The 12147-nt window shown below is 39.2% G+C and overlaps 1 protein-coding gene and 1 long non-coding RNA gene across 3 annotated transcripts in view; one reads left to right on the forward strand and one right to left on the reverse strand.

Annotated features, from left to right (window-relative positions):
- LOC133558909 (uncharacterized) overlaps positions 1-12147 on the reverse strand; it is a 96037-nt gene that overhangs the window by 48344 nt on the left and 35546 nt on the right. The gene's annotated exons all lie outside the window — the stretch shown is intronic.
- The window catches only part of LOC133558908 (leucine-rich glioma-inactivated protein 1-like), a 47081-nt gene continuing 42924 nt past the window's right edge, over positions 7991-12147 (forward strand). The window contains exons 1-2 of the mRNA XM_061910064.1: positions 7991-8366; positions 8465-8536. Coding sequence (XP_061766048.1) covers positions 8176-8366; positions 8465-8536 — 263 coding nt within the window. The 5' untranslated portion in view covers positions 7991-8175. The remainder of the gene's footprint in view (positions 8367-8464; positions 8537-12147) is intronic.

Here is a 12147-nt window from a genome sequence, read left to right on the forward strand (position 1 = left end):
TGATTAAAATTCAAAAACAATATTCTGGCAAATCCAGAAAATCTTTAGAATCAAATTTAAATCTTATTTTAAAGTCTTGAATTTATTTTAACATTTTTGTTCTGGAAAATCTAGAAGAAATAATGATTTGTCTTTGTTAGAAATATAGCTTGGTCCAATTTGTTATATATTCTAACAAAGTGCAGATTGGATTTTAACCTTTTTAAAACATGTCATCAAAATTCAAAAATTAATCTTAATCAGGAAAAAATACTAATGATGTCCCATAAATTATTTTTTTTAAGTTTTTCAAAAAGATTCGAATTAGCTAGTTTTTCTGTTCTTTTTTTGGGGTTGAATTTTGAATTTTAAAGAGTCGAAATTGAAGATAAACTATGTTTCAAATTACATTTTTTATTTTTTTCCTGTTTTCTCCTCCTTTAAACTGTTCAATCAAGTGTTTTTTTCATCATTTATTCCCTACAAAAAACCTTGCGTAAAAGGAAAAAAAAATGTACGACAGAATGACAGACAGAAATACCCATTTTTTTTATATATATATAGATTTATTTATTAAAGGTAAATTGAGCAAATTGGCTATTTCTGACAATTTATTTAAGTGTGTATCAAACTGGTAGCCCTTGGCATTAATCAGTACCCAAGAAGTAGCTCTTGCTTTCAAAAAGGTTGCTGACCCCTGAGATACACACTATAGCTGCTTTACAAATTGTTTTACTCATTTTTGCTTTGTAGGTTAAAGTATTTAATATATTGTGCTTCTGAGTAAATGTGGAATATCAATTAGATTTTTTTAGTTGTATGTTTCAGTGACAATGGTTTAATTTGTTGTTTTTTAACCACAAAAACAGCAGTATTGTTTTTCCATTTACAGTAAAACTCACTAAATTCTGAGGTGAAATTATTGCAACCTTTTTTTACATTTTAGTTTGGAAGAAAATATACCCCCAAAAAAATGGCATTTAAAAATGGTGTAATAATAGTAGTCATTTTGATAGTTTTATATAGTTTGTTACAGCTAATATAGACACTTACGTCATGTGTTGACTTCATTATAAGACTTGGGGAACAAAGGCAGACCAATAACCTGTTCTTAGTTGGGATGTAGAGGGGGGGTGGTGCTTTATTGCTTCGAGGTTCACCAGCTGTCACTATGACAGGGGGGCTTTTCCACAACCCCCAACCCAAGGGGAGCAGAAACACCATGAACAGAATTAAAAACCCCATCCAAAATGTGTGAGGGGAGGATGTTTTGCCCTTGAATAGAAACTTTGTGCATATTTCCCACCTAAAAACTGTCACTTGTCCATCGGTCATTTATTTTTCCACAGGCTTTCCCGCCCTTTTCTCACGTCTTAGAGCAGGGGTCTCGAACTCATTTTAGATCGAGGGTCCACATGGAGAAAAATCTACTCCCAAGTGAGCCGGATTGGTAAAATCACGGCACGATAACTTCAAAATAAAGACAACTTCAGATTGTTTTCTTTGTTTAAAAATAGACGAAGCCCATTCTGAAAATGTACAAATCATAATATTGTTGTTGGTTTTTTTTTACACTTACGTGTTGCAGTTAATATTTTTATTTGTCGTTATTTATCATTTCTGAATAAATCATTGGTGTTTATTTTCAATCAAGATTACAAAAAATGGTATCAAAATCAAATTACAGTATGTCATTTATGTGGTTTGCTCATTTTCCTCGACTGATATACAGTTATGATCAAAATTATTCAACCCCCACACATTTTTGGTGTTTTAGCAAGTTGGACATTTATTCCGTATTTTGTTTATAGTCATATCAAATAAAGATGTGTCAAATAGACAAATGCAACTTAAATTGTAACACTGTATTTTACAAAATACCAAAAAAGGAAATTTTTTTTAATATCTCATTGACAAAATGATTCAACCCCTTGAAGATCATAACTCTTAAGAACAGATTTTGAATAAGGTCTTTTCAATCAGGTGTTGAAAACACCTCTAGATGTGATTAGAACCATAACGACCAACAAATAAACTGATTGAAAAAGACTGTGACGCTCAGCTTCTTGTAGATGGTCAATGGTGTATTTGCAACATGGTGAAGTCCAGGGAGTGGTCAAAGAAGTCAAGAGAGGAGGTCATTTCTCTTCATAAGAAAGGATATGGATGTAAGAAAATAGCAAAGACATTACACATTCCAAGAGACACAGTTGGGAGCATAATTTGCAAGTTTAAAGCTAAAGGCACAGTGGAAACACTACCTGGGCGTGGTAGAAAGAGGATGCTGTGTGAAAAACCCCCGGGTAACAACTGAGGAACTACAACAGGACATTGCAGAGGGGGGAACGCAGGTTTCGTCCCAGACAATAAGGCGCGCACTACGAGATGAAGGCCTCCATGCCATAACTCCCAGGCGCACCCCACTTCTGACTACCAGGCACAAGAAAAATAAACTCCAGTATGGCAAAAATCATCTGGACAAACCCCAAAGGTTTTGGGAAACTGTTCTATGGAGTGATGAGACAAAACTGGAACTCTTTGGGCTTATGAATCAAAATTATGTCTGGGGGAGAAAAAATGAAGCTTACAAAGAGAAGAACACCTTGCCTACTGTTAAGCATGGTGGGGGGTCAATCATGCTCTGGGGCTGTTTCTCTGCCTCAGGTACCGGGAATCTCCAGCGCGTTCAAGGCATTATGAATTCTATTTCCTAGCAGGATATATTAGCTGCAAATGTCATGAAGTCAGTGAGGAAGCTGAGGCTTGGGAGACGTTGGACCTTCCAACAGGACAAGGATCCCAAGCATACCTCCAAATCAACATCAGAGTGGTTGCAGAAGAAGGGCTGGAAGACTCTGGAGTGGCCTTCATAGTCGCCAGACCTAAATCCTGTAGAAAAGCTGTGGTGGGACTTGAAGAAGGCAGTTGCAGCACACAAGCCCAAGAATATGAATGAACTGGAGGCCTTTGCCCAAGAGGAATGGACTAAAATACTGTAGATGCTTGCAAGAAGCTTGTGTATCACCTTTGAAGGATGTCATTACTGTTCTACTAAGTACTAAAGATGCATGGAACTAGGGGCTTGAATCATCTTGGCAATGAGATATTAAGAAAAATGTCCTTTTTTGGTATTTTGTAAAACACAGTGTTACAATTTAAGTTGTCTATTTGACACATCTTTATTTGATATGACTAGAAACTAAATACGGAATAAATTTCCAACTTGCTAAAACACCAAAATTGTGTGGGGGTTGAATAACTTTGATCACAACTGTACTAACATATTTGTACATGTCCTACATTGCCAAAAGAATTTGGCCACCCATCCAAATGATAAGAATCAAGCGTCCTAATCACTTGGCCCGGCCACAGGTTTATAAAACCAGGCAGTTAGACATGGAGACTGTTTCTACAAACATTTGTGAAAGAATGGGCCGCTCTCAGTGATTTCCAGCGTCATAGGATGCCACCTGTGCAACAAATCCTGTCGTGAAGTTTCCCCGCTCCTAAATATTCCAAAGTCAACTGTCGGCTTTATTATAAGAAAAGTGAAGAGTTTGGGAACAACAGCAACTCAGCCACCAAGTGGTAGGCCACGTAAACTGACAGGGAGGGGTCTGCTGATGCTCAAGTGCTTAGTGCATGGGTGTCAAACTCGGGCCCGCCGTGTAATTTCATTTGGCCCGTGAGGCAATATCAAATTAACATTAGAGCTGGCCCGCCGGTATTATACAGCGGCTGTAACACTGCGTTCACCGCTTATACTCATACTTGCCAACCCTCCTGATTTTCCAGGGAGACTCCCGAAGTTCATTGCCCCTCCCGAAGATTTCCCAGGGCAACCATTCTCCCGAATTTCTCCCCGGACAACAATATTGGGGTCGTGCCTTAAAGGCACTGCCTTTAGCGTTCTCCACAACCTGTCGTTACGTCCGCTTTTCCTCCATACAAACAGCGTGCCGGCCAAGTCACATAATTTATGCGGCTTGTACACACACACAGAAAAGTGAATGCAATGCATATTTGATCAACAGCCATACAGGTCACACTGAGAGTGGCCGTATAAACAACTTTAACACTGTTACAAATATGCGCCACACTGTGAACCCTGACCAGACAAGAATGACAAACACAATTCGGGAGAACAACCGCACCGAAACACAACATGAACACAACAGAACAAATACCCAGAATCCCTTGCAGCACTAACTCTTACAAGACGCTACAATATCCACCCCCGCTACCACCGAACTCCGCCACCCACCAACTCCGACCACCTCATTATTTTATTTTCATATTTATTAGCTAGTGGAAAAAGTTAATGATATTTACTTCAGAAGGCTGCGAATACAAAAGAGGCATTACATTTTTTATTTAAATTTTGTTTCTGTGATGTTTTTTCATTTGTTTTTTGAAAGTTGATTTTGCACTATTAGGTTGTATAAGCGTTGTTAAAGCAAATAAGTGTAGCAAACTGAGCAATAATGAACGTTTTATTCATTCACTTTCTCTTGCTACTTCAAGGTTTGAATGTTTGATTCATTCATTATTGTTATTTTACTTTCAATATTTTACTTTATTGGCCTTTGGAAAAAGTTTATTTTGATATTTACCTCAGAAGGCTGCAAATAGAAAGGAGGCATTCAATTTTTATTTAAATTTTATTTGATATGCCATTGATATTTTTTAATTATTGTTATTATTATTTGAAACTGGATTTTGCATGTCACTATAAAGTTATATAAGCCTTGCTTGTTCAATATTCAATGCAAAACTTGTTTGGGTCCCTATTAAAAGGTTCATTTGTTCAACCTTGGCCCGCGGCTTTGTTCAGTTTTAAATTTTGTCCCACTCTGTATTTGAGTTTGACACCCCTGGCTTAGTGCAAAGAGGTCGCCGACTTTCTGCACAATCAATTGCTACTTGTTCCCGTGTGTAGTGTTTTAGTTCTAGTCTTGCGCTCTTATTTTGTTGTCGATTGTCATGTCATGTACGGATGTACTTTGTGGACGCCGTCTGCTGCTCCACACGCTGTAAGTCTTTGCTGTCGTCCAGCATTCTGTTTTTGTTTACTTTGCACCCAGTTCAGTTTTGCATGGCCATCCCTGAGCTTCAATGCCTTTACTTAGTGGCCCTCGCCTTTTGTTTATTTTTGGTTAAAGAGTTAGATACCTTTTTACCTGCACACTGTGTCTCACCGTATTTCGTTTGCACTCTCTTGTTTAGCTTATGCATTGTTTATGTTCTTTGTTTGTTTTTGTTTTTTGCTCTACGCTTTATAAACTGTGAAGCACTTTGGTCCAATTTAAAAAGTTGTTTTAAACGTGTTATATCAGGGGTCACCAACGTGGTGCCCGCGGGCACCAGGTAGCCCGTAAGGACCAGATGAGTCGCCCACTGGCCTGTTCTAAAAATAGCTCAAATAGCAGCACTTACCAGTGAGCTGCCTCTATTTTTTAAATTGTATTTATTTACTAGCAAGCTGGTCTCGCTTTGCTCGACATTTTTAATTCTAAGAGAGACAAAACTCAAATAGAATTTGAAAATCCAAGAAAATATTTCAAATACTTGGTCTTCACTTGTTTAAATAAATTCATTCATTTTTTTACTTTGCTTTTTATAACTTTTAGAAAGACAATTTTAGAGAAAAAGTACAACCTTAAAAGTGATTTTAGGATTTTTAAACACATATACCTTTTTAACTTTTAAATTCCTTCCTCTTCTTTCCTGACAATTTAAATCAATCTTCAAGTAATTTTTTTATTTTATTTTAAAGAATAATAAATACATTTTAATTAAATTTTTCATTTTAGTTTCTGTTTTTTTGACGAAGAATATTTTTGAAATATTTCTTCAAACTTATTATGATTAAAATTCAAAAAAAATTATTCTGGCAGATGTAGAAAATCTGTAGAATCAAATTTAAATCTTATTTCAAAGTCTTTTGAATTTCTTTTAAAATTTTTGTTCTGCAAAATCTAACAGAAATAATGATTTGTCTTTGTTAGAAATATAGCTTGGTCCAATTTGTTATATATTCTAACAAAGTGCAGATTGGATTTAAACCTATTTAAAACATTTCATCAACATTTAAACTTAATCTTAATCAGGAAAAATTACAAAAGATGTTCCATAAATTATTATTTTTAATTTTTTTCAAAAAGATTAGAATTAGCTAGTTTTTCTCTTCTTTTTTTCAGTTGAATTTTGAATTTGAAACTAAGTTTCAAAATGTAATTTTCATTTTCTTCCTGTTTTCTCCTCTTTTAAACTGTTCAATTGAGGTTTTTTTTTCATCATTTATTCTCTACAAAAAACCTTTTGTAAAAGGAAAAAGAAATGTACTACGGAATGACAGCTAGAAATACCCATTTATATATCTATATATATATATATATATATATATATATATATATATCTATATATATATAGATATAGATATATATATATAGATATATATATATATATATATACATACATATACTTTATATACATACCGGTATATAATGTATATACATATATATACACATATATCTATATATATATATATCTATATCTATATATATATAGATATATATCTATATATATATAGATATATATATATATATAGATATAGATATATATATATTACTGGTAAATTGAGCAAATTGGCTATTTCTGGTATTTTTTTTTAAGTGTGTATCAAACTGGTAGCCCTTCGCATTAAATAGTACCCAAAAAGTAGCTCTTGGTTTCAAAAAGGTTGGTGACCCCTGTGCTATATAAAAAAAAAGTTACATATTGGGTTCACAAAAAACAACTACAAAGCAATTAATAATAACAATAATAATGGATTAGATTTTATATCACGCTTTTCTATTATCAGACACTCAAAGCGCTCACAGAGAAGTAGGAACCTATCATTTAAGTCTCACCTTAAAACTCATTTGTATACTCTAGCCTTTAAATAGACTCCCTTTTTAGACCAGTTGATCTGCCGTTTCTTTTCTTTTTCTCCTATGTCCCACTCTCCCTTGTGGAGGGGGTCCGGTCCGATCCGGTGGCCATGTACTGCTTGCCTGTGTATCGGCTGGGGACATCTCTGCGCTGCTGATCCGCCTCCGCTTGGGATGGTTTCCTGCTGGCTCCGCTGTGAACGGGACTCTCGCTGCTGTGTTGGATCCGCTTTGGACTGGACTCTCGCGACTGTGTTGGATCCATTATGGATTGAACTTTCACAGTATCATGTTAGACCCGCTCGACATCCATTGCTTTCCTCCTCTCTAAGGTTCTCATAGTCATCATTGTCACCGATGTCCCACTGGGTGTGAGTTTTCCTTGCCCTTATGTGGGCCTACCGAGGATGTGGTGGTGGTTTGTGCAGCCCTTTGAGACACTAGTGATTTAGGGCTATATAAGTAAACATTGATTGATTGATTGATTCACACCTGGTGGTGGTAAGCTAAATTTGTAGCCACAGCCGCCCTGGGGTAGACTGACGAAAGCGAGGCTGCCAATTTGCGCCAACGGCCCCTTCGACATATCATACGGGGCGGCATAGCTCGGTTGGTAGAGCGGCCGTGCCAGCAACCTGTGGGTTGCAGGTTCGATTCCCGCTTCCGCCATCCAAGTCACTGCCGTTGTGTCCTTGGGCAAGACACTTTACCCACCTGCTCCCAGTGCCACCCACACTGGTTTAAATGTAACTTAGATATTGGGTTTCACTATGTAAAGCGCTTTGAGTCACTAGAGAAAAGCGCTATATAAATATAATTCACTTCACTTCATTCGTTCATTATTCATTCATCAGTGTGAGCGGCACCGGGGGCAAGGGTGAGGCAAACTCATCCCGGGGGGCCGAATTAACTGTGTTCTCGGGCCGTACGTTTGACACCCCTGTCTTAGAGGGTGCGCACCACCAGCCTGGAAATGACACGCATTGTCTCCACAGCTGATGAACCACAGACCACACCTCCTCCACCTCTTCTTCTCCGGGGGGAGAGAGAAAGAGAGAGAGAGTGCACACGGACCACAAGGCGTGGTTTTATGTTTCCATTGGACGGCGAGATGCTCCGTCTGCTCCCGCTGGGGTTCCCACCTGCGTCCGTGCTCGCCGCCTGACCGACCCGTTTTTGTTTTGTTTTTGGGTGGAGCCCGTTTTTTTCCACCCCCGGGATACACAGCAGAAGGGGTGCCGGTGGTGGTGGAGAAACCGGGATGGATCCCACGTCACACAGAGCATCCCCCTGGCTCGTCGTGCTGGCGCTGGCGTGCGCCGGGCTGCAAGTGGACTGCAAGCGGGCCAGGCAGCCTCGGTGTCCCGCGTCGTGCACTTGCACCAAAGACAACGCGCTGTGCGAGAGCACCGGCCTGATCCCCCGCGCCTTCCCTCCCGATGTCATCTCTCTGTAAGGCAGACACCTCCTCCTCTTCTCCCTCTTCACGCCCGAGTGTGTGCTGCTGTCTGGGGGTGCATTGCAGTCCTTTTCCCTGCTCTTCTCCTCAGGTCCTTCGTCAAGTCTGAATTCACAGAGATCCCCAAAGAGAGCTTCATCCACACGCCAGCCCTGCACTTGCTGTGAGAAAAACCCTTTTCTTCCCCCCCCCCCTGCATGATTGCCATGTTTTTTTTTGTATATATACAGTGGGGCAAAAAAGTATTTAGTCAGCCAGCGATTGTGCAAGTTCTCCCACTTCAAATGATGACAGAGGTCTGTAATGTTCATCATAGGTACACTTCAACTGTGAGGGACAGAATATGAAAAAAATATCCAGGAATTCTCATTGTAGGAATTTTTAAGAATTTCTATGGAAAATAAGTATTTGGTCAACCATTCAAAGCTTTCACTGATGGAAGGAGGTTTTGGCTCCAAATCTCACGATACATGGCCCCATTCATTCTTTCCTTAACACGGATCAATCGTCCTGTCCCCTTAGCAGAAAAACAGCCCGAAAGCATGATGTTTCCACCCCCATGCTTCGCAGTAGGTGTGGTGTTCTTGGGATGCAACTCAGTATTCTTCTTCCTTCAAACACAAAGAGTCGAATTTACACCAAAAAGTTCTATTTTGCTTTCATCTGACCACATGACATTCTCCCAATCCTCTGCTGTATCATCCATGTATCCATTTTGGTATAAACTCAACTCGTCTTGTTTGGAGGAAGAAGAATACTGAGTTGCATCCCAAGAACACCACACCTACTGTGAAGCATGGGGGTGGAAACATCATGCTTTGGGGCTGTTTTTCTGCTAAGGGGACAGGACGATTGATCCGTGTTAAGGAAAGAATGAATGGGGCCATGTATCGTGAGAAATCCAGGAATTCACATTGTAGGAATTTTAAAGAATTTATTTGTAAATTATGCTGGGAAAAAAAGTATTTGGTCAACCATTCAAAGCTCTCACTGATGGAAGGAGGTTTTGGCTCCAAATCTCACGATACATGGCCCCATTCATTCTTTCCTTAACACGGATCAATCGTCCTGTCCCCTTAGCAGAAAAACAGCCCCAAAGCATGATGTTTCCACCCCCATGCTTCGCAGTAGGTGTGGTGTTCTTGGGATGCAACTCAGTATTCTTCTTCCTTCAAACACAAAGAGTCGAATTTACACCAAAATGTTCTATTTTGGTTTCATCTGACCACATGACATTCTCCCAATCCTCTGCTGTATCATCCATGTATCCATTTTGGTATAAACTCAACTGGTCGTGTTTGGAGGAAGAAGAATACTGAGTTGCATCCCAAGAACACCATACCTACTGTGAAGCATGGGGGTGGAAACATCATGCTTTGGGGCTGTTTTTCTGCTAAGGGGACAGGACGATTGATCCGTGTTAAGGAAAGAATGAATGGGGCCATGTATCGTGAGAAATCCAGGAATTCACATTGTAGGAATTTTAAAGAATTTATTTGTAAATTATGGTGGAAAAAAAGTATTTGGTCAACCATTCAAAGCTCTCACTGATGGAAGGAGGTTTTGGCTCCAAATCTCACGATACATGGCCCCATTCATTCTTTCCTTAACACGGATCAATCGTCCTGTCCCCTTAGCAGAAAAACAGCCCCAAAGCATGATGTTTCCACCCCCATGCTTCGCAGTAGGTATGGTGTTCTTGGGATGTAACTCAGTATTCTTCTTCCTTCAAACACAAAGAGTCGAATTTACACCAAAAAGTTCTATTTTGGTTTCATCTGACCACATGACATTCTCCCAATCCTCTGCTGTATCATCCATGTATACATTTTGGTATAAACTCAACTCGTCGTGTTTGCAGGAAGAAGAATACTGGGTTGCATCCCAAGAACACCATACCTACTGTGAAGCATGGGGGTGGAAACATCATGCTTTGGGGCCGTTTTTCTGCTAAGGGGACAGGACGATTGATCCGTGTTAAGGAAAGAATGAATGGGGCCATGTATCGTGAGAAATCCAGGAATTCACATTGTAGGAATTTTAAAGAATTTATTTGTAAATTATGCTGGGAAAAAAAATATTTGGTCAACCATTCAAAGCTCTCACTGATGGAAGGAGGTTTTGGCTCCAAATCTCACGATACATGGCCCCATTCATTCTTTCCTTAACACGGATCAATCGTCCTGTCCCCTTAGCAGAAAAACAGCCCCAAAGCATGACGTTTCCACCCCCATGCTTCACAGTAGGTATGGTGTTCTTGGGATGCAGCTCAGTATTCTTCTTCCTCCAAACACCACGACTTGAGTTGATACCAAAATGGATACATGGATGATACAGCAGAGGATCGGGAGAATGTCATGTGGTCAGATGAAACCAAAATAGAACTTTTTGGTACAAACCAGCGTTTCTGAAAGTGTGGCAAAAAACAACAACTGGTGGGGAATAGAGACATGACAGGTGGGGCGCGAGGAACGGGAGAAAATTTCACTTTATTTATTTATTTTTTAATTATACTCTTAGATATTTTTTTTTTACTATGCTTTCATTTTCTATACACACTGTAAAGCACTTTGTGATTCTGTCTGTGAAAGCCGCTATATAAATAAATGTAAATTACTTATTTTTCCTCTCGGCTTTAAATTTCTAGGTAGGAGCGAAAGTTTGACAGGCATAGCAACAGTAACTAATGGGGGCGGGGCTAAGCGGAACAATCTTTCACGCGGATGGGTAGCAGGCTAATGTGTGGACCACAATTACACAAAATGGATACATTTGTGACTCGCACCTCAAAGGTCGTCGAGCCAGAGCCAGCGCCTGCAGAGAAACAAAAATCTGACGGGCTTAAAGGGGAACATTATCACAATTTCAAAAGGGTTAAAAACAATACAAATCAGTTCCCAGTGGCTTGTTGTATTTTTTGAAGTTTTTTTCAAAATTTTACCGGTCTCGGAATATCCCTAAATAAAGCTTTAAAGTGCCTTATTTTCGCTCTCTGCGAAGACACTGGCCATTTCCCTGTGACGTCACACAGTGCTGCCAATGTAAACAAACAATGGGAATACCAAAGCAAGATATAGCGACATTAGCTCGGATTCAAACTCGGATTTCAGCGACTTAAGCGATTCAACAGATTACGCATGTATTGAAACAGATGGTTGGAGTATGAAAATATTGAAGAAGAATCTGAAGCTATTGAGCGAATAGCTATTGACGCTATTCATAGCCATAGCATGGCCGAATAGCTGCATTAGCATCGCCGGTAAAATGTGCGGACCAAACGATCAGGACTTTCGCATCTTTTGACACTGGAGCAACTTAAATCCGTCGATTGGTAAGTGTTTGTTTCGCATTAAATGTGGGTGGAAGGAAACGTAATATAGTTGCAAATGCATCTACAGGTTATCCATACATCTCTGTGCCATGTCTGCTTTAGCACCGCCGGTAAATAGCATGTTAGCATCGATTAGCGTAGCATGTTAGCATCGATTAGCTGGCAGTCAACATCAACAAAACTCACCTTTGTGATTTCGTTGACTATCGTTGCAAATGCATTTGATAGGTGAAAACTAATGAGTAGTCATGGTAACAAAACAAACCAGGAAGAGCAAAAACAGGAACTGAGTGTCCAAAAAACAAAACATAATCACAGACATGACATACATTGAATAAATGTTGTCGAAAAGTATGTTTTTCAACGGCATATTTGTATTGGGAAAGTACCAAAATTCAATGGTCAAATCAACGTCAAAACCTGATAATGAATAAAAGTTGTCG

This window comes from Nerophis ophidion, linkage group LG09 (assembly GCF_033978795.1).
Source record: "Nerophis ophidion isolate RoL-2023_Sa linkage group LG09, RoL_Noph_v1.0, whole genome shotgun sequence".
Classification (NCBI taxonomy): domain Eukaryota; kingdom Metazoa; phylum Chordata; class Actinopteri; order Syngnathiformes; family Syngnathidae; genus Nerophis; species Nerophis ophidion.